We start from the raw sequence: 23,855 nt of genomic DNA on the forward strand, positions 1-23,855 counted from the left end.
AGGATATAAACATAAATTAGATTTTTCAACTAATGATGATCGTTGAATTCAAAATATTAATATTTTAAATAACTAAAAAAACTCTTTATTATTGTTTACTAGTTATTTCGCTCGTATTATGTCAATTATATGTATATGTTGATTTTCTTGATTGTTGTTTTTGGCGAGGATATATTTTTCATTCTCGATTATTATGACACAAGGAAAAAAGCTTTCCATAGTTATCTCATAAAAAAATTTCTATAATATCATTAAAAAAATAATCTAACTAGTAATGAAGAGAAAATTCTTTCTTTGAGTGAAACATGATAGTAGGAGGATGAAAAGATAAGTAATGAGGAAAATGAATTAAAGTGGGAGAAATAAATGAGAGGGCTGCACATAAAAAGAAAACGAATGTCACAGTGCATGTAATTTTCTTTGAGTAAGAAGAGAGTGTTCATGATGAAAAAAAAAAAGGGGGGGGGGGGTTTATCTCTCTATCCATTGAAAATTTGGAAGTAGAATATTGGCCCCTACAATTTTTGAGATAAACATATATACTTTTGAATATTTAAATCCTTCATACATGTCACTCCATCCATTAAACTTCAATGTACAAATTATGTATAATATTTTCTATAAGGGTGTCAATTGAAATTGATCAAAATTAATCTTAATAGAATAATAGAACACCAGTAAGTTCTGAAGTTTATAAAAAAAAAATGTATACACACAAAACTTAAATTTGGAGGAGCAGATATGAAAATTACTAATTAATGATGATAATAATGTATGTATGATTTTTCAATAAAAAAAATAATGACGGAAGACAAATTTTGATTATATTAAAAAAATAATATTTAAATATGATTAATATTAAGTGAGTATCTAAATCATAATATCATAAAACTTCGGACTAATTATAGATTTTGTTTCTATAGTTAAATCTTTTTAGTATTTCGGTCTCTAGACTTAAAATATTTATATTGAAATCTCTATAGTTATGAAAGTGAAACATCTAACTCCATTTATTCTAACATAATTGGTTTTACCGATAGAAACACGAAATCGATGAGCAAAAAAGTAATTTCAACAACCCAGTTACGTTTTTTATGATTGAGAATGACAATATCGTTGAGAGTTACGAGTGACCGTTGTGGATGATAAGAGAAAGCGACGACAAGAGATGAGACAAGGAGAGAAGAAGAAGATGAGGCAAGGAGAGAGGAAGATGATGATGATGTAGATGCCAACGCTCTATATTTGCGTTGGTATCTACGTCGATATATGTGTTGTTCTATTCCTCTCCCTTACTTCACCTCTTGTCACTGTTCTTCCTCTTCATCCATAACAGTTACCAACGGCCTCTAGTGGCGTCATTATTCGTCGTTACCAAAAATGTAACTGAAATATTAAAATTATTCTTTTCCCATTATTTTTGTGCTTCCGTTGGTAATATCAACCAAGGTTCGTCGTACCGTACCGTATCGGCGTTTCGACCCGCGCTCGGTACGGTACGGTACGGGTGTACCGACCGGTATACCGAGGTGTACCGAGCGGTACACCCGGGTGTGCCGAGCACTGTAGCAGTGCTACAGTACTACTACAGTACCTGAACGGTAAGAGGCGGTCCGCGTACCGAAAGTCTGTCGGACCGGTACATACCGCCCGTACCGGGCGGTACTGTTCGGTACGGCAAACCATGATATCAACAGCATCAGGATAAATGGACCTTGATGTTTTATTTTTATAATTATAAAAATTTTAATATAAATTTTTTAAGTCTAAAAATCGAAATGCTAAAGAGATCTAACTACAGGGGATAATCTGTAATTAGCCCTAAAACTTTCTCTTTCATATAGGCATTATTTGTAATTTGTATTGAGAATGAGACCATGAATAGCCATGTAAAAGTGCACATTAAGAAACACAATCCTTATTACAATTAGTTGAACAGACCAAACTTAATGAAGGCTGTTCAGAAATCAATAACTAGTTCATCTTAATTAAAAGACATTAAATTTCATTATATCCTTACAATGTTTTTACAGCCAATGAAGCACCCCAGATAGTCAAATTCAACATATACAATTTAACTTTTTCATCTGTAGAATCATAGACATAGTATTTGATAAACTGGAGGTGTTTGTTCAAGTAGAAGAATGTCAACTTGATTTCACTGTCTCGATGGCCAGTACTAAATCATCAAACTTGGCCCCTCTTACTTCCTTTACCACCTTCCCATCCTTGAGAATCTTAAAGGTTGGCACAACTTTTATTCCCAACTCCTTGGCAAGGTGCTGCAAGGAAATTTGCAAAGATCAGAGCAAGGATCAAGGTAGAAGTTGAGAATCCTCATAAGAAAAGCATCAACATGCCTTGTTTTCTTGATTGCAGTTAAGCTTCATAAATGTAACATCAAGGTATTCCTCGGACAATCCGAGAAATTTGGGGGCCATCACCTTGCAAGGGCCACACCTGCATTGCAAAGATTTGCAACAGTGAACATTTGGTGGTTCTGCATGTTTTACGTATTTAAATAAGAGTGAAAAACAGGAATCCATTCTTGATGGAGAATAGTTCATAGAATTAAAAGGCAAACTAATCATGTTTTGAGAAAGAGAAAAAAGGAGTTCTAGCTAGATAGTTACATCATCAGATATATATCGATCTAGAATTAAACAGTTATGAATGGCCAGAATTGCTTGTGCAGCTAAGTACATTTTGTTAGATGTGCAGCCACATGGTAGACAATTAATCCCGATCACAAAGAGATTGAGAAAAGCATGCTAAAGATGAGGAGGATAACCTATGAGCAGAGAAAAAAAAGAGTTTATGGTACAATGATTGGAACAAAAGGAAAATATAGTGGATGTATGAAAGGACATGAATAAAGGCCAAGATGAATTTGGAAAATTCTATGTTCTCATGAATAATGGCCATGAGGGGAAGAAGGGAAGAGATTGAGAAAATTGGCCATGCTTTCATAAAATTCTTATCATTCTAAGTGTATCGTTCAACAGTTTTTCTTTTTTTTTTCAGCTATTCAGCATTCTCAATCAGATAACTTACTATAAATTTGAACAAAATATAAAGTAGAAGAATCTAAAGATCACAAGAATGTGATTCAATTGAGAAAATTATTAAAACTCGGTAAAGTCAAGTATTTGCCAACATTTTTTTTTTATCATTCTAAGTGTATCTTTCAACAGTTTTTTTTTTTTCAGCTATTCAACATTTTCAATCAGATAACTTATTATAAATTTGAACAAAGTATAAAGTAGAAGCATCGAAAGATCACAAGAGTGTGATTCAATTGAGAAAATTATTAAAACTCGGTAATTATTTGCCAACAGTTTTTTTTTATCATTCTAAGTGTATCTTTCAACAATTCTTTTTTTCAGCTATTCAACATTCTCGATAAGATGACTTACTATAAATTTGAACAAAGTATAAAGTAGAAGCATCTAAAGATCACAAGATGTGATTCAATTGAGAAAAGTATTAAAACTCGGTAAAGTCAAGTATTTGCCAACAGTTTTTTTTTTTTTTTATCATTCTAAGTGTATCTTTCAACAGTTTTTTTTTTTCCAGCTATTCAACATTCTTGATCAGATAACTTACTATAAATTTGAACAAAGTATAAAGTAGAAGCATCTCAAGATCACAAGAAATTGAGAAAATTATTAAAATTCGGTAAAGTCAAGTATTTGCCAATAGTTTTTCTTTTTATCATTCTAAGTGTATCTTTCAACAGTTTTTTTTTTCCAGCTATTCAACATTCTCAATCAGATAACTTACTATAAATTTGAACAAAGTGTAAAGTAGAAGCATCTAAAGATCACAAGAATGTGATTCAATTGAGAAAATTATTAAAACTCGGTAAAGTCAAGTATTTGCCAACAGTTTTTTTTTATCATTCTACGTGTATCTTTCAACAGTTTTTTTTTTTCCAGCTATTCAACATTCTCGATCAGATAGCTTACTATAAATTTGAACAAAGTATAAAGTAGAAGCATCTAAAGATCACAAGAATGTGATTCAATTGAGAAAATTATTAAAACTCGGTAAAGTCAAGTATTTGCCAACAGTTTTTTTTTATCATTCTACGTGTATCTTTCAACAGTTTTTTTTTTTCCAGCTATTCAACATTCTCGATCAGATAGCTTACTATAAATTTGAACAAAGTATAAAGTAGAAGCATCTAAAGATCACAAGAATGTGATTCAATTGAGAAAATTATTAAAGCTCGGTAAAGTCAAGTATTTGCCAACAGTTTTTTTTTTATCATTCTAAGTGTATCTTTCAACAGTTTTTTTTTTTTTCAGCTATTCAACATTCTCAATCAGATAGCTTACTATAAATTTGAACAAAGTATAAAGTAGAAGCATCTAAAGATCACAAGAATGTGATTCAATTGAGAAATTATTAAAACTTGGTAGAGTCAAGTATTTGCCACTATGAAGTCAATTGGGCAACCTAACAGATTCAGAAGCTCCCACACACAAGTTTCTACGTGACACCGGCCACAAGACAATGCAATGATCCAATCTTGAACCTTTTATCGTGCGACTGTCCCGAGTGAAAAAAGTGTGCCCATTTCAGTTGTCTAATGAAATCCCAAGTTATTCAGTTATTCTTGTGTAATCCCAAGTTATGTTTTGGCAGTTTACTCGTACCTTTGCTTGTCAATAATCTGTTTTCTCCCTGTACATATTGTTAAGGTACTACACAAGGTTATGAGGAGGCTGACTCTTTGAAAGCCGCTCGATGCCACACGACTTAAAGCGAAACTAGCAATCAACACTAGGTTTTCTAAGTCGGGACACATCTATTCTCTTAGGTTGAGTGACAAAAGGCACCTCAATTTACATACCGATCCAATTACAAATCCTACTTGATACCATACCAGAATCTTGAATCTGAGCAACCCAATAGATCAAATCGGTCAGTTCAGGTTGACGAAACGACTTCAACTGGTAATCAGCATCAAACAATGGGCTTTAGAGCAATACAAATCCAAAACGACTCAATCTTATAATAGAAATTAGGAACGCAGGGGAGGATGGATCGTGGCTTACCATTGGGTGTACATGTCGAGGACGACAACCCTATCTCCGGCGGCCTTGACGAGGGGCCAGAAGGTATCCCTGTCGACTTCCGTCACCTGCCCGACGGCCGTCTCCAAGCTGGACCTCGCCGCCACGGCCCGCCCCCCGGCGGCGGAGGCCCCGAGGGACCCGCCCGAAGACCGACGCTGGGGTCGACAGCCCAAGGATCGGTTCAGCGAGGAGGGCGACGGCGTGCACGATGAAGACGACGACGGCGATCGAATCGAAGGAGCCGAGAAGGCGATCCGAAGCGCCATTTCGAGCTGGAAGTGCCGATGACTCCGAAACGAAACCGTGCAGAACGCGGAATAAAAAGATCGAATTCGTCCTTGAAATGACATCATCGTCCCGTAAGGAATGCGTTGGAAGGGCTATTGTTCTCAAATGTAAGGGGTATTATGGTAATGTCACATGTCCGCCCCACTCGAACCACATGTAGCTCGGACGATCCGAGCAAATTGGCGAGCGGCTTCCTTGTGTTATGCTTCATACACACAACACCTAAAAGACCAGCCACAAAAGGCCAGATGGCTAGATTCGACGTTTCGTCTTGGCTGTATTACACTGTGGCTGTAGATCATTGGTGGATACATCATTCATGTGCAGTACGCTATAAACTCGATATCGCCCGGCTTTGTCCTGTTCGAGCCGCATATGAAGCTGAGGAAAATATCCGAGTCACATCAATCGACCGCACGAATTTAGTGTGATTTCTAATGTTTGGTTGGGGGATCTCAATTTTCTTCAGACAATATGGATTTTTGTAATTTAAATTAGTATATTTATTTTGGGGTGTACATTGGAAATATATTTCAATTTCTTTTATAATTATTTTAATATTTTTTTGGTTTACTTTGATTCGATTTTTATTGGACCAAAAATAGTTTTCAGAATCATCCTATCAAATCTAATTATTATTCCATCACAAACAATATTTATTTGTAGCTTCCATACAAATGTCTCTTAATATTAATCACCAATATGTGAGTAAGCTTTGACCATAATTTACTTTTTAATATATGATTAATTATATATTATTTTTATAATTAATTATCTTTAGTATTTCGATCTTTATATTTGAGATCCCGAAAGTGAAACATTTAAACTTATTATTTTAATAAAATTATTTCTTTCTTAATTTTTAATCTTATAAAATTATATTTTTAACTGGATATTATACTCTTAATAAGTATATAAATCATAATATAATTTTTAAAAATATATAACCCGAGATGTTAAAGGTAATCTGTAATTAATCATTTGCATTAGACACCTAAAACTTCTTTCCATTACCTATCACCAGATTCAAAGATAAATATTCTAACAAAACTTTTTGGGGACTATACTTAATATTTTTTTCTTTTTACAAAAAAATTCAAAAGGAAAATTATTCCTAATAACCATGGCAAGATGAACAAAAATTTTTAAACTCATGTTTATGCATGTAATTCTCTTACTAAATAATATTATTTATTTCTAATAAATGTTCAGGAATAAAATATATATAATGATTTTTTTTATATTGATGTTTGTATGCATAAGTAACTATAAACTTCGATGACAATTACTTAATTCAAAATATCATTAGTCGATCAAAAGGGCAATTGTGTGTAGGTCTTAGTACATTGGCTGCAATACTCGTATATTCTTTTAAAAAAAAAAATATTTCATCGCATATATAATTATGTTTTACGAGAAAATAATTATTATTTTCATGACTCAAATCATGAACATCAATATCACAAAAGAGGGTTGACACTGTGATTCACGAGTCATCTTTTATCTCGTCCACGAGATTCAATATATCAAAAAGAATTTTTTTTGTGTATTAATACTTATTAGACAAGTGAGAATGGATAGAATTTAAATGACATCAAGAAGACATGAACACCACCACCACTAAAAAAACCCATAGTCATTCAAGATCAAGAATCATATTACATGACTAAAAGCCATGCTGGGATTTCGAGAGACCATGTAATTCCATCTACCCGTTCAGTTAGCACATAGCATGATGATGACATATACATATCTCTCTCTCTCTATCTCTTGTGTCACATGACTGAGCTCTTCAATCCAACCCCACAATAGCTTGTCTGATTCCAAGACTCCATTCAATTCAACCCATCCACCACAGACACATTCTTTCTATCTCCCCAGCTCAGCATATCAATGGGAAAAGAACAGAAGAGAGAAGGTTATACTGTCACAGTTCAACTCACCCATCAATCCCCACCCTTCTCTATCTGTAGATCTCTCAACGCTCATCATATTCAAGGGACAAAGAAGAGACAAGATTGTTGTGCAGTCGTCAGTCTCTTCCATTCCATTCAACTCAACCGCAACTCCTCTCTCTCTCTCTCTCTCTCTCTCTCTCTATATGTCTCTCCAGCTCATCAAATTTATGGGAGAAATAAAAGAGAAGGTTGTGCAGTCACAGTATTATTCCATTATTCACTCACACTTTTCCCTTCTCTCTCTTCTCTCTCTTCTCTCTCCTCTCTCTCTCTCTCTCTCTCTCTCTATATATATATATATATATATATATATGTATCTGTCCCAGCTCATCAAATACAAGGGAGAAAGAGGAGAGTAGGTTGTGCAGTCACAGATTTACAGTCATCTCTCTCTCTCTCTCTCTCTCTCTCTCTCTCTCTAAGGCTCACGTAGGTCGTCATATACAATGGAGAAAGAAGAGCGAAGGTTGAGCGGTCACAGGCTTCCATTGCAGTCTCTCTCTCTCGACAGAAATAAAGTAAGAATGAATGAAAAGGATGTGCAGTCACGTCCACTAATTCGGTGTCGTCAACTATGTAACGTGCCATGCATTAACCATACCTTTTACTCTCTTTCTACTGCTTTCCTCCCTCCCACCAATTTATCCTTCCTTGTCTGCCTGCCACCCTCCCACCTCTTATTAGACAAAAAGAAGACAACATCGACCTCCATCATCTTTCTTTCTTTGTCCCATTCACGCATTCGTTGGTGGTATAGGAAAGAAGAGTGTGAGCCACAGCCAAGGGAGGAGAGATGGAGGAGGAGGTGGTGGAGGAGGAGTACTTGTTCAAGGTGGTGATCATAGGGGACTCGGCGGTGGGGAAGTCGAACCTGCTGTCGAGGTACGCGCGGAACGAGTTCAACCTGCACTCCAAGGCCACCATCGGGGTGGAGTTCCAGACGCAGAGCGTGGACGTGGACGGCAAGGAGGTGAAGGCCCAGATCTGGGACACCGCCGGCCAGGAGCGCTTCCGCGCCGTCACCTCCGCCTACTACCGCGGCGCCCTCGGCGCCCTCCTCGTCTACGATATCTCCCGCTGCTCCACCTTCGACAGCATCGCCCGCTGGCTCGACGAGCTCAACAGTACGATGCTCTCCAATGCTTGCTTGTCTACAAGAAAGTCATTAGCTTTCGCCTAAAGAAAACTAAATATGACAATAAAGTGGTTTTTTAGATCTCTAATTTATACAGCAAAATCACAGTTTAAAGAGGAAGAACTCTTTGAATGGCTGATGAGTATGTTGGATCCCACCCTGAACGTGTTTGAATTATTTCCTCTGAGACCAGTTGTAGGTCTGATGGTAATCAGAGCAATGACAAAGTCAGATGCAAAGAATTTACAGTAAGATTGGTGGTTTGCTTGCTGATATATGGCTCTGAATATTCTTGGGATTGTCCAATTATGAAACAGATGATTAACAAAACAAAATGTGATGAAGAGGTGTTATATCTCTAATAGTACATTTATCCTTCACATACCTGTCTCCCCACTTTTCCTTCAGTCATCTTCACTTTCTTTTGATATTGCCTTTAGATTGACCAACATCTTCCACTCTTAAAGCTCCTCTGTTAGACAAAAAACCTTCCTATTTAGCTGAAGCGATTATAAAACCATAACTTTTCCTTTTAATTGCTCATCAAAATGTAACCATGATTATTGGCTTGATGAATGAAGTAGATATGACATACGTTCACCAAGTTTCTTTGGAGTGGCGTATGAGTCACTCCTTCCAGCCCACATTTGTACATTGATCTTTTATGCATAGGACAACTGTGATACTTGTCTTTTATGGACCCTTCACTTTCCCTTTCATTGGTAGAGAGTAAATCTGCAAAGACATTTTCCCTTGTTACACCACTGTAGCAATCAAGCAATAAATAGCTTAATTTCATATATTGCTAGGTTTCTTTTAACTAATACTTAGACTAGTTGTCAGAGAAAAGAAAAAGGATTAACTGATTTTCCAAATCTAAGTTTTTGTTCTTTTACTTTTCCTTTTGAAGCATCATATACAGTATACTACAAGCAAAGATAAATGTATTGGCAGTTGTAAGCCTAGTTGTTATTGTCAGTGAACATGATAAATGTATTGGTAGACATGGTTTGAGGTGACAAAATCTAATGAAAACCTTAATGATTCATGATGCTACCTGAGATTTCAGTCTGAGTTGTAAATCTAAGTATCTATGATCTTTGTGACCAAGCATCATCTCCATGCCCTTTTCAATCTCCTCAATCATGTTTAGGTATATGTGTAGCTAAACTTTCTCAGAGCATGTATTTATTTGCTTAGTGCTAAGCATCTAGTTGTAATTCTTGGGGCTATATGTGCAGCACACTCGGATACAACTGTTGCAAGGATGCTGGTCGGCAACAAATGTGATTTGGAGACTCTGAGGGAGGTCTCTGTCGAGGAGGGTAAAGCGCTCGCCGAAGCAGAAGGGCTTTTCTTTATCGAAACCTCAGCACTGGATTCGACAAACGTAAAGACAGCCTTTGAGATTGTTATTAAAGAGATATACAATAATATCAGCAGGAAGATCCTCAATTCTGATTCATATAAAGCAGAACTGTCGGTGAACAGGGTTAGTCTTTCAAGCAATGGAAATGATGAACAGAAGCAAGGAGTAAGCAAGTTCTCTTGCTGTTAGTCTCATTTTGTATATCAATATGATTGCTCATTGTTCAGGACTTCCTCATGGTTGTTAAAAGAGATTGCAGAATCCAAATTGGTGTTCCCCTTCCCCAACTCAGTACTTCTTGTTCTTCTTATCAAATTGCATCTTGTGATATCCAGAAAGAAGCAAGACGACAACTCAACTTTCGACTGGTATTTTATTTCAAATGGAATCAGAATCTATTCAGTAGTTCTGGAGTTTGTTTAAGAGAGTTCTCCACTCCACTGCCTGAAGAGTTTTGTTTCTTGTGCTGGAATATAAGAATCTCAACATGATCAGTTCAGGGGCCTAAAGATTACCATCAAAACACTTGCACATTTCCATGTTCTTTCTTCTGTTCATTTTGCTTTTAGTTTCCCATTTCATTTCCACCTGCACAAATGGTGATATCTCAGAGTAATAATTCTCAGTTGATCCATCTGCATTTGTGCATGGCTTATATGGTAGTTTTGCATTTGCATATGCTTGCAAGTAGAATCTAGTATGTTCATGAAGTTGATAGCAATGCATTCGGTTGTAGCATCCTGAGTTAGTCTGAAATCAAAAGTCAGCAAACATTTGGATTGACTTATAATGTTAATATGACTTAGGTATTGACATGTTAGTTATTTCATCCTATCTGAATGTAACAAATGATATCATATTAGATATAGTGAGAGGATCGAAAAAGATTAAAAAATTATTTGTGAATGAGATTAGAGGATGGATGAGTCACAATTAGGATAAACCTCACATGCATATCATTACTAAGGTTTGATCTCGAACTATATTGGATCTTAGTAATGATGTCTAACTTTAAGTAAGATTATAACATTATAATTTTCTTTCATATCTGAAGTGGATAAATTAACTTATAATATACTTTTCAATATAATTCAGACTGAACAAAATTAATGGGTCAATCATTAAGAAATTTATGCCCTCTAACTTGAAAAAAAAAAAAATCGGGACTTGAAATATTTCTCGATCACCCAAAACATTAAGTAAATTTGGATGAAAAGTATCAAAAAAGAAATATAAATTTTTACAACCACTCTTAAGATTGCACCACAACAAATGACCCTCAACTATTGCAAACTTCTTCTTGCCAGCATCTTCCAATTTTGATTCCAATGATCAGATCACCCCAGCCTAATCCACCTATGTCTGAGAAAAATCATGAGTTTGAATATAAGATATTCTGCTTTTATACAATCTTAAATTTTCGATTAATGCCATAAGATATGAACTATATTTTCATATTCATAATGTTAGGTTGATCACCATCCCCTCATCAGCAATGAAGGATTAAGCTGCGCTCCTTTGTTAATAGTCAAACATGAGAGTTGACACATATTAATATCCAAATTAACTGTAACATAATCAAAATATTTATCATGATATCAGAGCTAAATTTTCTTTTATTCAAATTAGTTTGATATTTTTAAATAATGGGACCAACATATGAGATTGGACACTAAATCAATACTTTTAGAAATTAATGATAATATAGCAAGAATACTATCATGAAATCAGATTATGCAATGAGATAGAATTTATTTGAGTTGCATCAAACGCTTGATTTTAATCTTGGATTCTCTCGAATATTTTTTATTATTATTTTAAGTACAAAAAATGAACTCAGAGGAAAGTAAAGTACATTTTAATATTTCAAGTTAGAGATGGATATGCACGAGACGGGCTCGTAGAAAGTACTTACAGGGGTGTTCATGAAAAATGCAACTTTAGAGGGACTTATTTACCATTTCGTGAATTTACGCGGATTTTTGGAATGATGTATTTGCACGAATATTGACGCGAAACTCAGTGATGCTGTGTACCGAAGATCGATCATCGACCGTCCATTTATAATCGATCTTCGATGGGCTGGCCGTTTGGGCTCTATAAATACTCGCTTCCGAACGCTCGCCCCTCCTCCTCTTCCTCCTCGTCCTCTAGGGTTTACGCCGCCGCGCGTTTGCTTGCCTCCCTCTCAACTTCGAGCTCGGGTTCCGGGCGATACAGATCTAATGGCGATCCAGCAGGATGTTAAGCTCTTCAACCGGTGGTCCTTCGATGATGTCGAGGTTAGCTGTCTTCCTTCCCAGCGTTATCACCTTTGGTGCTCGTAATATCTGTTTGATTTTGCGGAATCTGGTGCTTTTCCTATCCTTCTACATGTGGTCGGTGTGATTTGAGTATTTTGTTGGATGTGATATGTAAGATCTAATAGGATGAATTGTAGTTTGATGAAGTAGACTTTGTAGCATCTGCATCCCGTTTGAAGTAGTAGCGGCAAGGAAAGGGCGTTTGTCATCGTTATGTTTTTGCATCAGAGCCGCATTTTCTTTTCGTTTTGTTAAAGGCTGCATCTCGGTGCTCCCCACAGGAGTTTCATCTCTCTCTGAGATGTCTCTCAGTTATAGGATTTTGACGAAAGTCTTCCTCAAGAGGCTATCCTATTTCTCTCATAATAGTACATACTTGGATAAGTAGGTTTAACCATACAAACATATCAAGTATCAGCATTGGTATGCACGAGGAAGTTTTATGAGTTTAGAGAAAAGGAAGCTGTCCTAATAGTTTGTGAATGGTTCACTAAGTGGAAAGGTTAGCAAAATTACATTTGGATGTATGATAAAATGGATGGAAGATAAGGTTTGCTGGTACTTCAGATGAAAGCTTTGATAGAAGCAGCTGTGTGTACAGGAGTTACATCTTTCTGGAATAGTTCTTTGTCTTAGGTTTTTTACTATCTTGTTTATGGATAGTCAATCTTGTTGTTCTGGGTTGTTCATGTTATTACAGGTATGGAAGGATAAGTTTGTCTGGACAATTATTTTCATGCATCAGTTACATGTTACCGGAAAGATCAGTAGAAATAGCATTTGTATTCTTGATGAATATTTTAAGAATTTAGAAAAAAGAAGAAATTAGCTATCTGAGAAGTTTGTCAACAATAATCTATTTCTAAAATTAGCTATCTTGAATGGTGATGTTCAAAGGTCTGTGTAAAATTGAATAATCTGGCATTTAACACCAGATAAGCCCATACTTGCATCATTGTTGTGCTGGATTTTTTTCTAATGTTTTTGAGGCTTTGGTGGAAATTCTACTGGTAAATTGCTGTGCTATGATTTGTCATTTTATGTAGATAATGTTCTCGAAGCTACAAGTGTTGCATTTTTGTTAATGATCATTGTGCAAAAAACCAGGATTTTTTAGAAAGTTAATTCAAGTTGTTACTAATAAATAGGCAAGTTTTTTAATTAATATTAATGAATCAGTAGTAGCATGGAGTTGGTCTTCACATTTATGTGCATGTATCTACATACATAAATCAATATAGGATGGAATGGTTTGAGTGTTGATGGTTTATTTTTGCACGTGCAAGTTGAGAACAAGGTCTCAGATTTTGTTTTTTCTTCTCAGTTAATGGGTTACCACAGAACATGTTGATTAATTTGTATGAGTTTTGTAAGCCATGGATTAGAAACAACTTACAACATGCTATTCATTACCTATCAAGAAAAATAGGCAGTCCCTATAAGCAGAGTGGAGGAAAATGATTTAAGTTCATGCCCTTTGGGGGACATATATTATGATAGTAGTTGCTTTGTGAGCTTGGTGGAATATTTAATGGATTGCAGCACTATTCACTGAAATATGGCTTCCAAGGGTCCATAAAACAGGTCTATTCCCTGACAAATTATCAAAATTTTACTAGAAAGATTCAGTTGGTAATAAACATTAAAATTTTGATGATCTTTATTAAAAAAAATTATGCATGAAAGGCTTGTCTTCTTTTCTTTGTATTTGCTTGAAAGAGTCATATGTGGACCTAAATGTGTAGAGCTTCTGTCATCTGCTTATATAATGAGGATAACATGCCTAATGCGGTATTGCTTCTTGAGAGCATGGTAATGTTGGATAAACTACATATTGCAACAGCCTCATATGGAATAGACGCAGGCCATTTATGAGCATAAGGATTTTGTTTTTATCCTAGTGTTATGCATTCAGGGGTGATTTGCTTTAGGGTGTTAATTAGATTGCAATAAGATGATCAAGTTTAAACTTATTAGTTTTGGCATAAAAAATTTCAGTTTTTATTCCCAAGATTTTTTTATCTAAACTTTGTTTAGTGGATTTATGTTAGTTCCTAGTTACTCCCTATGGTATTGAAATCTACTTGCCTCTTATCATGCAATTCATATTGGATCTTCCTTGATACTATTATGCATTCAGGATTGTGTTAAAACTTCCAAAGCATTCATATTAAATTTTTACTTGATACTGTCATGCAATTCATATAGGATATTTTTTGATACTATTATGCAATTCACATCATGTCAAAACTTCCAAAGCATTCACTATTGTCTGCTTTAAATTGATACTATTCTGGATGTTTTTCTCCTAGTACTTATGCTGTGGGTACTCAGACTTAGTCCTATTTGTCAAAAAATGCAGGTCAGCGACATCTCCCTTGCAGATTACATTGCCGTCACGCCACCAAAGCATGCGACATATCTTCCACATACGGCAGGAAGATACTCTGCCAAGAGGTTCCGTAAGGCTCAGTGTCCAATTATTGAAAGGTTGACCAATTCCTTGATGATGCATGGTCGTAACAATGGAAAGAAGCTTATGGCTGTTCGAATTGTTAAACATACCATGGAGATAATTCATCTGCTAACCGATGCAAACCCAATCCAAGTTATTGTGGATGCTATCATTAATAGGTAATTGGCCTCTGAGCTATAGTTTTTATCCAAATAAATGAACAACTGTCAACGGTGGAGCAAGTTACATTATTCATACAAGCTATATGTGGTGGTTTCTTAATTCTGCATAGAATCGGAAGGATTCACACAGTTTGCAACCAACAGAAGGCATCAAACGGAAGAAAAATAAAAACAAAAGCAGATGTTGGCACCATAGGAAGTCTTCATGCTTGGTTTTCAGAAATTGGTTATGCTCTTTTGTTTTTATTGCCACACTGTTAATTATAGCATCCTAGAGGTTGAAATTTCTCTGTTTATGAGTGCCACAACCATGTTTTTTTAATTGTTGCATTCACATTACAAATAATTTTGACATTTTAAGCCCATACTCTTCTAGACTTTTGCTCCTATGCATCAGTTTTTGAAGATGAATGTGGTCTTATGCTGTTATTTTCACATCAGTGGTCCAAGAGAAGATGCAACTCGAATTGGGTCTGCTGGTGTTGTTCGACGTCAGGCAGTTGATATCTCACCATTGAGGCGGGTGAACCAGGCAATTTACCTTCTCACAACTGGTGCTCGTGAAAGCGCTTTCAGGAATATTAAGACCATTGCTGAGTGCCTTGCTGATGAATTAATTAATGCAGCTAAGGGTTCTTCCAACAGGTAGACCATCCAGAACCTTATGTTCCTTTTCTCTGTGTCCTAGTTTTCTTTTGCTAACAGTTCCATCTCATTGCTGTTCCATGGGTACTTGCTTTTGACAGCTATGCTATCAAGAAGAAGGATGAGATCGAACGTGTTGCCAAGGCAAACCGTTGAGCATTATGGTCATATGCTATGCATTATGGTCTTTTTGTCGCCCGCTCCATAGGCTTTATATTGTTATCAAAGTCAGCCTGAAGATGATGCCCCTTGAGAATTGTTATTCATGTCTAAATGAGTATTCCTTAGAGACACTTATTTTAGCTAAACAAAAGAGAGGTCCAGTTTGCTGGATTCAGTAACAATTTCAGTTTACTGTGTGGAGCTAAAACATTTCTTTGCTGCTGACGAGCTTTGAAGTGATGGAACCCATTTATCTTGTCACGTCTTCATGGTACTCTCGTGATGGTTTGATTCACTAGTTTTTAAGTTTTTGTGGTTTGATTCTCCAGTTGGTTTGTATATGCTTGAATGGTTTTTCATGTAGCTAGTTTCTTATATTTGAAAATATTGCTCGAGTTTGTGACATCCGGTATTCTTAACAAGCGTCTAGTTATTCTCATAATGTGTTTAAAGATCAACGGAACAAAATGGTTTTTTTATTACTGTGCATTTGTGAGTCTGATCAAAATAAACCTAAGATAAATTACAAGGGAAAAGATTCGAAACAAAGGCCAATCTTATTGTTAGCATAATCTCCATCATCAAGCTGGTAGTGTCTTTCAAATAAATATTGTTAGCATTCTAAATAAATCATCATCTACAACTGAAGGTTAATTTTTTTCTTTCTGTTTTTTTGTTTTTGTGTGTTAAAGTGGTGTATCTAATTGTAGCATCCACTCCCTAAAAACTGATGAAGATAAAGGCAGGACGAAGTCATATGTTTTCTGCTTATACACAAGGCCTGGGCACTACTGTATGCGGTGGCCACCTGTTTGCGGACGTTCCGCATATACCCCAAGACGTGTGTTATCTATAATGATGTAAATATGTTGGCACGGCTAATTTAGGATCGCCGAAGAAGGCGATTTCTGTTATTTTGGGCTTCGTTTCTCTCTTGAGGAGGAGAGGAAAGAGGGGACTACGGAAGAAAGAGACAAAGCAAGGAAAGAATCCTCGGCCATGGCGATCCCGAGAGCGTCCTCTTCTCCGCTCCTCCATGTCGTCCTCATCTTGTTGTCCTTACTCTGCTTCGCCTCGTCCTATTGCGGGGTTTTGGCCGCCGGTGATGCGTCCCAGGGTGCGGAATCCGCCTCCGCATCCCCCAGCTGCAACCTGACGTCACAAGATGTAAATCCTCGTTCCCATTAGCTTCTTGACGGTTCATTTCTCTTGTTCCTTGTAATTTGGTGATGTAGATTGGTAATATCGAAGAATTATTTTAATCGAGCGCCACGTTGAGATCGAAACCTGACGAGTCTTGGTGTAAGTATGCGCTTGTCTTGTTCATCGTACGATCGTCTCGCTAAGTAATGCATGTTGAATAATCCTTTGTTGTTGCTGGGGAATGTTCATTTTAGATAGTTAAGGACTGCAGTCGTTACAACTTCAATCTTCTTACTAAGAGGAGAATCATCGCATCCTTATGCATAACAATTATGGCGCTTTGGTATCTTGTATTAGAGCTCAGCTCATGGTCATGTCAAGAGCTTTACAAAAGTTAGAGGTGGCGAGAGCAAATATGAAATTCAAAGAGTATTACTTAGTGTTTGTAATGCTGCTTAAAGTAGGTTAGTAGACATACTTGCTACTCCATGACTGATTGGACATTTGTTTCTTTTTTTATTCTTATTTTTCTTTTTCTTGAGAAGAATTAATTGGCAACTTAGATATCAGGTTCGAGCAATTCCTTGAAAACTGGTACTTTAACAACTTTAACACTTTATATATCTTCCTTGAAAACTGGTACTTTAGATATCTTCCTGATGGTTTCCCTTGAGATGGTGTGGTAGAAACTGCTTCATGTCCTTGAACAAGTTTAACACTTTATCCTTTATGGATCAACAAGCAAAGATATTTTTGGTCCACGGTCATTTTATCTCCTATTTTGACATGCAACGGTTACTTAATCAGGAATTTGTTGCACGTTTGACATAATTTTTTCTGTCATTGGCTAATGATGTGCTTGTACTTATCTTCTTCCAACTTGAATTTCTTATAAGTTGCCTGTACAATGTTTCATTAATTGAACAATCCTGACATGTTTGGTTGCTACGCAGCCTAGAACTAGCCATCTTCATGCTCCAATATACAGGTGAAATTTTACCATATGGGTCCCTTGTGTAGTTTCTTTGTGTATAAATACTGAGTTGTACTTCACCAGTGACTTGCATCGGTAGGCATTGGAGATAGTCCACTTTCATGCAGAATCTGCTCTAATGGCCCCAATAACTTACTGAACAGAATGAGGTGATAAACTCTTGATTGCCATGAAAAATGGACCTACTTTTGTGATGGAAACTTGATGTAATGAGAAAGGGAAAAAGGGGGAAAACAAGAAAGCAAAAATGAGAAGGGAAGCTTGCTGTAAACAACTTGTAACCTATATTCTATTTGAAGTTATCTTGTATGACATAATAAAAAAACTTTATTCTATCTGAAGTTGTCTTGTATGACATAATAAAAAACTCTGGGATGACATTTTGGGTTTTATGAAAGAGCATCATAGTCCAAAACATTTGCTTCTCTTACCATTTGAATTCCAAATATATTTGATTTAGTTCATATGATCTGGAAGATTTTGCTGCTTGCTTCATCTCATGCGTCAAGATACTTCACCATAGTAATGAAAGCTTGTCGCTGAATCTTAGATGCTCTTTTAAGTTTTAGCGGCTGAATGCCGTTGTTACTACCAGATGAAATTTATATATGGAAACATGTCACTTGATCTGTATATATGAGAATTTTCAAGCATGTTGTTTAGTGGTTATTCTCTGCAACAAAATATAAATTATGGTCTAGCAGAGCTAACTAGGTTTCATTTACTTTTGCAGGTTAAAGTAAATAATTGGTTGAATGGTGATGAAAGACCAAGCTTAGATGGATTAAGTGCCAGATTTGGTGCCTTATTGCCGACCAGTGTCTCAAAAGCATTAAAACTCCCTGCTGTTCTTGCAAATCCATTTAACTCCTGCAACAATTTATCTTTAAAGGTCAATATCCAATTTTATCCACTGAACTAATGATATGTGCTATGGATGCTCGACAGATCCTTTTCTCATTCAAAGCTGCTTTTGTTTGATGATTAAATAGGCACTTGATGTCATTTAGAGTAGCAATTAGTTTTTTCTCTGTTAAATGCATTTCAGAAAAAGGCCTTTCTATCTTTATTGATGTTTAACTGGTTAAAAGATTGTGTTTTTTCCCCTCAGTAGCTTGCTATAGATTTTCTTTGCTGAATTGTGAACTCTGGTATGATGATTAATGATCATTGTAATTCTTAAGAAGTTTCTAGTCAAATGTTGACGTGAGCAGTTACAAATTCTTCATTGCTTCTCTATTGGAATCTAGATCATTTTTCTAAATTGTTTACCTGATTTCTTGTTGTCTTCTTTGATTCTTCAAGAACATCAGTACAGGCCTTATAGATCATTCCATGTCTTATGATGATCTGATCATCAAGATCACTCAGTAAAGAAACGAGACAAACATACAATAATAAATTGTAGATTATATTGAACAAAGGTCACCAACAAAGTATAAAGTAAGAGTGTTGAGGTAAATGATAACACTAGAGAAATTTTATGGGATCAAAAAGTTTTAAGTATTGTACATATTAAAAATAGGTAAATAAATAGGTGTTGTATTTGGAAGAAATTGATGCTAATACCAAGTTTTAAAATTTTGATCTGGTATGATTGCATTACCTTGTTGTTCTGGTATGGTATTAGTATACACAGCTCTTTTTAGACCTGTACCACTTGATATCACTGAAAAATAACAAGAAAGTGAATGCTCAACCAGTAGTGAGCCTTGGTTAGACTTGTAAATGCTAATTGGTACAAACTGGTCTGACCAGTATTTGAAAATTTGACTCTGCAAATTATGTGCCAATGAAAAATCATATTAAAAGACTAGAAAAAGAAAATTTTGAAGTGTTTAAAGTTAATAGCCAATAAAAAAGTAAATTGATAATGGTGCAATGAAGTTCAGAAAAAATAGTTGTTTAAAGGACATATTAGAAATCATTACTTGAAGTGCAAGAGTTATTTGGTGTAAGTTATATAGAGAATAGGTTAGAAAACTATTATTGAGGATTATGAAGCATATGGTAGGTTTTATAGTAATGAAATAAAGGTGAAGACAATAACATGTATAGGCTTTCTAAGGCTAGAGAAATGTAACAATGGAGGACGTTGAAATAAAGGATAGCACAAATTTTATAAATGAAGAATGTACAATATCATTGTTTTGGAATTAAAAAATAATGATATGCTTGTACATCAAGGATTATATTATCATTGTTATTGTGATAAATTTATAGATTCCTTCTCATCCTTGAAGATTGTTCAAAATTAAGAGCCTAAGTTCGACCAACACACCGGTGGACCTAGAAGTGAGTCCTAGCATCCAATCAACACCTATGGATGACATGGAGGCCTTCGTCATGATGTTGTACAACTAAATTCTAGATTTGATTGCCATAAAACCCCACATGATAACCAGATATATATTTAATTGTAGCCAAGTATTGCCTTTTTGGATAATTTGTCGGACTAGTACATACCGATTTGTACCAGTGTACTAACACACGGTATGCTGGTGTGTATTAGTGTTTCGATGAGGAAGAAAAATAGGGTGAAGAGGAAAGGGCGATAGAGGAATAGAGGAGGAAGGAGGACAAAGGAAGGAAGAAGAAGAAGAAGTACAGAGACAGTGTACTTGGGAAGTAGCAGTAGTGATGAAGCAAAAGCGGCAGCGTCTCAGTAGGGAAGAGGCAACATTGCAGCGACGAAGTAGTAGCGACGAGGGTAGCAACATCATACACAAGAATAGGGCTTGCATTCACAAGCCCTAATTTGCCCTTTTTTTTTCTATTTTAACATTGAGTTGGACAAGGGCCCACCACTTTTTATTTTTTTTATTATTTTAATCGGACCACCTGAAACGGGGGTGGTCCATGTATCGCTGCATGCTCGGACCAGTACATACCGTCCATACCATGCCATTTCATGTGCTACAACAATCCGTGGTTGTAGCCATGATATGAAACCTCAATATTGAACCTGAATCGATCCTTTGGTGGACTGAAAAGTTCAGTACACATCAATGTACCAACATATGGTATGTAGACATACCAGTTGGTGGAGACTAAAGAGTAGGAGGGAAGGAGAGGAGGAGATGAGGATAAGGAGAAGAAGAGAAAAAGAAGGTAAGAGAGCATGGAATACAAATTCAGGTCCATGGCCGGACTAGTATATGTCTTGTACATGCCTGGGTATCAATGACATGTACCACAATCTCATTCTGATAGGAGAGAGAGGATAGAAGAGAGGGGGAAGAAAGAATAATATGGAAGCATAAGAGGAAGAAAAGAGAAGAAAGAAGGAGAATGGGGAGGAGGTAAAGGAAGAGGAGGTGGTGGAGGAAGAGGAAGCTAAAAAGAGGAGAAGATATACTAGAGATGAGGCAGGCAACATGTAGCAACAATTAAGTGATAGAGAGTAGAGATGGAGATGCTTGTGAGAGTCCTAAAGGTGCATGGTGGCTTTCAAAAGAGAACAAAATGCTATCACTTGAATAAAAAAACAGATTGGATTGCCTGAAATGTGACAATCTATGTCCTGGTTCATGGATGAACCGGTAAATACTGGTCAGTACAAAATTGAATTCCATAGAAGAGTGATTAGGGACAATCTCAATAGTCCTCAACCGAATCGGCCAAGCTCTATTGATGGGACTCTTGAAGCCTCAAGGCCCTATTTAGCCAAGCAAAGCCCAAATCACAGTAGCCCACTGGCCTCAATCCCAATTCCAGTTGGACTAGAATTAGGGCAGTTCTAACCCAAATAGGGGCAGCCACAAGAAGAGGGTGGCGCCAACTCCTAATAGGAGTAGAACTTCCATGTGCCAACCCTAAACAAGTGTCAACAATATTAGGACTTTCTAAGTCTTAAATACATTAGGATTCTTGTCCTAAAGGCATTAGGACTCTCCAAGTCCTAAAGATATTACTGTATTAGGACTCTCCAAGTCCTAACCTGTTAGGACTCTACCCCTTCCACAACAATAAAAGGAGGAGAGCAGCCCCATCCAAAGTATCACCAAAGCAACCAAGAAGCCAGCAGCAAAGAGCCTATCCAGCCCTAGTTTTTCCAGTCATAGAGCAGCGAAGAACAGTGAGAAGAGAAGGGAAGAAATCTGCACAGTGCAGCCAATTCCTCCCAGCTGCAACCTTCTTTTGCAAGTTCCAGCAGCTTAAAGCTCTACACCAAAGCTTCATCTAGTTACTGTGAGCAGTCTTCAATGCCTACTGCTTGCTATCCAAACCACAAGAGGAGGTTCCAACAACGAAGAGAGGAGACCGGAAACCGGTAGCGACCGCAACCTATTGAGAGCACCGATGTGCTGTCTAAAGACAACCTGCATTCTCATGCACCCATAAGCTTTCTATCACGTTTTTTATTCCATTGTTTCAAGTCTCGTGGTTAGTACTTTGACTTTACAAACAATAGGGGTTGTTTTCTTTCAGTTTTTTGCTGTTTTTTTGTGATAATTCTCTCCACCAAAACTTTCAGTTGAATGGTGGTATCAAGTCGACGAATTGTCGACCCCTAACCCCATACAGATCAAGTGGTATCGGAGCAACGTTCTTGTGGATGATGACCATGAGATATGAATACGAAGAGTCGGGCGAAGAACTATAGGAGTTGGAGTTCACACCACGATCATTTGAAGGAAGAAACACCAATGGGATGGCAATCAATAATCCAACAACGTTGGCTGACCTTACTGCACAGATGACAGTTTTAGCCCAATAGATGGAGATTGTCATGGGCTGAATGCAAGCCCAAAACAATCCTACAGCGAAGGATGACTGAGTAAAGAGTGCCGCAGCAAAGGAGAGAGAGTTGTTTCCGTCCGAGATGTGCAGTTGTGAAGAAGACGCTGCTAAACAAAACATCAGCAAGGACTCAACCCTTTCGCGTCGAGGCTCGCATCGACATATCCTCCTACAACGGCTTGATCAATGCTGAGGTATTAGACTCGTGGATATATTAACGTGATACTTATTTTGATCTATATGACTATAGCAACGAGGATAGGGTAATGCTTGCGTGACTCAAGTTGACTAGCCATGTGCTTGCATGGTGGAAAGCCAATCTTTGAACCAACAACGATGAAGACATATTATGGACATGATTCAAAAGGCTTATATGAGAGAAATTCTATCCTATATAAGGCATCTCAAAGAAAGATAAAGGAAGTGGCATTTCCTACGCCAAGGGACCAATTCGTGCAAGAATACACCATCGAGTTTCGACAAGCGGTGGTACTTAGAATTTCTTTCTACAACCACTCGACGATGATGAAATACACCACTGGCCTCCATGAATAGATTCATATAGAACTGATCCTCTTTAGAGTATATCATATTTCGACTTCTAGTAATATAGTGATGGCAATATAGAGAAAGAATCACACTCACAGCATGAAGCCCGCGGAGAAGGCCAAAGGGAGCCACTGGCCTAAGAGAATTTCGAGGATGGTAAAGACTTCTTCCTTAAAATGAAGTGATTTCTTCTGCGATCATTGTAAAATTATAGGTCACTCTAGGGAAAAGTGTTGGAAGATTTCACCCATAACTTTTCCCAAAGAAGTGGTTGAAGAACGATCAAAGTCGACAAATCACGGCCACAAGCATTGACAATCAAACTTTCTCCAATTTCATACCTGGATCTAAGTCTATCGCTAATGGCTAGATCGAAGGTTATAGACTCGAATCCAACTTCCGATCTAAAGGTTTGAGAAGAGCTCTTTACCATAAAGATCCAACTGAAGCAAAAAGTTATTGGCGTGATCTTCGGCATCGGGTGCCAAAAGAACCTCATCTCAGCGAGCTTGGTCAAGAGGCTCAACCTAGAGATGACATTGTATCTGTGCCCATATCATCTTGGATGGCTTCATGATGATGTGAAGACGAAGATCGACCAGTAATGCAAGATATATTTTGCCATCACTAAGAAATTCTTCGACGAGGTGACGTGTGAGATGGTTCCAATTGATATATGCTGAATCATCCTTAAGAGTCCCTATTTATGGGATCGAGATGTTGTTTCCTTTCGTCGACCCTAGAAGTATCATCTCCAGAAGGGTAGAAGGAAGTTCCTCACCACCCGAGATCAAATTGGTTCAACGAAAGACTTGACAGATGCCAGCCAAGCAAAGAGGATAGTG

General features: G+C 36.8%; 4 protein-coding genes across 8 annotated transcripts in view; 3 read left to right on the top strand and 1 right to left on the bottom strand.

Moving 5' to 3' along the window:
* Window positions 1-1,984: 1,984 nt before the first annotated feature.
* Window positions 1,985-5,422, bottom strand: LOC135652424 (thioredoxin F, chloroplastic-like). The gene is made up of 3 exons (XM_065173340.1): window positions 5,064-5,422; window positions 2,361-2,460; window positions 1,985-2,282 (listed from the first exon to the last, which is right to left on the bottom strand). The coding sequence occupies exons 1-3, from the start codon at window positions 5,348-5,350 to the stop codon at window positions 2,148-2,150; spliced, it is 522 nt and encodes a 173-aa protein (XP_065029412.1). The 5' UTR covers window positions 5,351-5,422; the 3' UTR covers window positions 1,985-2,147.
* A 2,548-nt stretch (window positions 5,423-7,970) lies between these two features.
* On the top strand, window positions 7,971-10,164 carry LOC135652748 (ras-related protein RABA5c-like). The gene is made up of 2 exons (XM_065173964.1): window positions 7,971-8,454; window positions 9,707-10,164. Exons 1-2 carry the CDS (start codon window positions 8,124-8,126, stop codon window positions 10,021-10,023), a joined length of 648 nt encoding a protein of 215 aa, XP_065030036.1. The 5' UTR covers window positions 7,971-8,123; the 3' UTR covers window positions 10,024-10,164.
* Window positions 10,165-11,957: 1,793 nt separating this feature from the next.
* On the top strand, window positions 11,958-15,842 carry LOC103971520 (small ribosomal subunit protein uS7). The gene is made up of 4 exons (XM_009385553.3): window positions 11,958-12,116; window positions 14,500-14,771; window positions 15,216-15,419; window positions 15,521-15,842. Exons 1-4 carry the CDS (start codon window positions 12,060-12,062, stop codon window positions 15,573-15,575), a joined length of 588 nt encoding a protein of 195 aa, XP_009383828.1. The 5' UTR covers window positions 11,958-12,059; the 3' UTR covers window positions 15,576-15,842.
* A 540-nt stretch (window positions 15,843-16,382) lies between these two features.
* Window positions 16,383-23,855, top strand: part of LOC103971521 (signal peptide peptidase-like 2) — a 29,173-nt gene continuing 21,700 nt past the window's right edge. For 3 of the 5 annotated variants that reach the window (XR_010502289.1, XR_010502290.1, XM_018820748.2), the window contains exons 1-2: window positions 16,385-16,748; window positions 18,452-18,610. Coding sequence is in view for 3 of the 5 variants with exons in the window: in XM_018820748.2 (XP_018676293.2) it covers window positions 16,581-16,748; window positions 18,452-18,610 (327 nt within the window). In the remaining 2 variants the exon portion in view is untranslated. Of the gene's footprint in view, window positions 16,749-18,451; window positions 18,611-23,855 lie in introns of all 5 variants that reach the window. The other 2 variants (XM_018820750.2, XM_009385554.3) reach the window with 2 other exon arrangements.

The sequence above is a fragment of the Musa acuminata genome, chromosome BXJ3-11 (assembly GCF_036884655.1).
Source record: "Musa acuminata AAA Group cultivar baxijiao chromosome BXJ3-11, Cavendish_Baxijiao_AAA, whole genome shotgun sequence".
NCBI classification, from domain to species: Eukaryota; Viridiplantae; Streptophyta; class Magnoliopsida; order Zingiberales; family Musaceae; genus Musa; species Musa acuminata.

What these genes read in the sequence shown, in the direction of transcription:
- LOC103971520 (XM_009385553.3), top strand. Translation starts at nt 12,060, where the DNA reads ATGGCGATCCAGCAGGATGTTAAGCTCTTCAACCGGTGGTCCTTCGAT. An exon ending in GGTCCTTCGATGATGTCGAG is followed by an intron (nt 12,117 to 14,499) that starts GTTAGCTGTCTT and finishes CAAAAAATGCAG; the next exon opens with GTCAGCGACATCTCCCTTGC. An exon ending in GTGGATGCTATCATTAATAG is followed by an intron (nt 14,772 to 15,215) that starts GTAATTGGCCTC and finishes TTTTCACATCAG; the next exon opens with TGGTCCAAGAGAAGATGCAA.
- LOC135652424 (XM_065173340.1), bottom strand. Translation starts at nt 5,350, where the DNA reads ATGGCGCTTCGGATCGCCTTCTCGGCTCCTTCGATTCGATCGCCGTCG. An exon ending in CTCGACATGTACACCCAATG is followed by an intron (nt 2,461 to 5,063) that starts GTAAGCCACGAT and finishes TTTGCAATGCAG; the next exon opens with GTGTGGCCCTTGCAAGGTGA. An exon ending in ACTGCAATCAAGAAAACAAG is followed by an intron (nt 2,283 to 2,360) that starts GCATGTTGATGC and finishes ATTTCCTTGCAG; the next exon opens with CACCTTGCCAAGGAGTTGGG.
- LOC135652748 (XM_065173964.1), top strand. Translation starts at nt 8,124, where the DNA reads ATGGAGGAGGAGGTGGTGGAGGAGGAGTACTTGTTCAAGGTGGTGATC. An exon ending in CTGGCTCGACGAGCTCAACA is followed by an intron (nt 8,455 to 9,706) that starts GTACGATGCTCT and finishes CTATATGTGCAG; the next exon opens with CACACTCGGATACAACTGTT.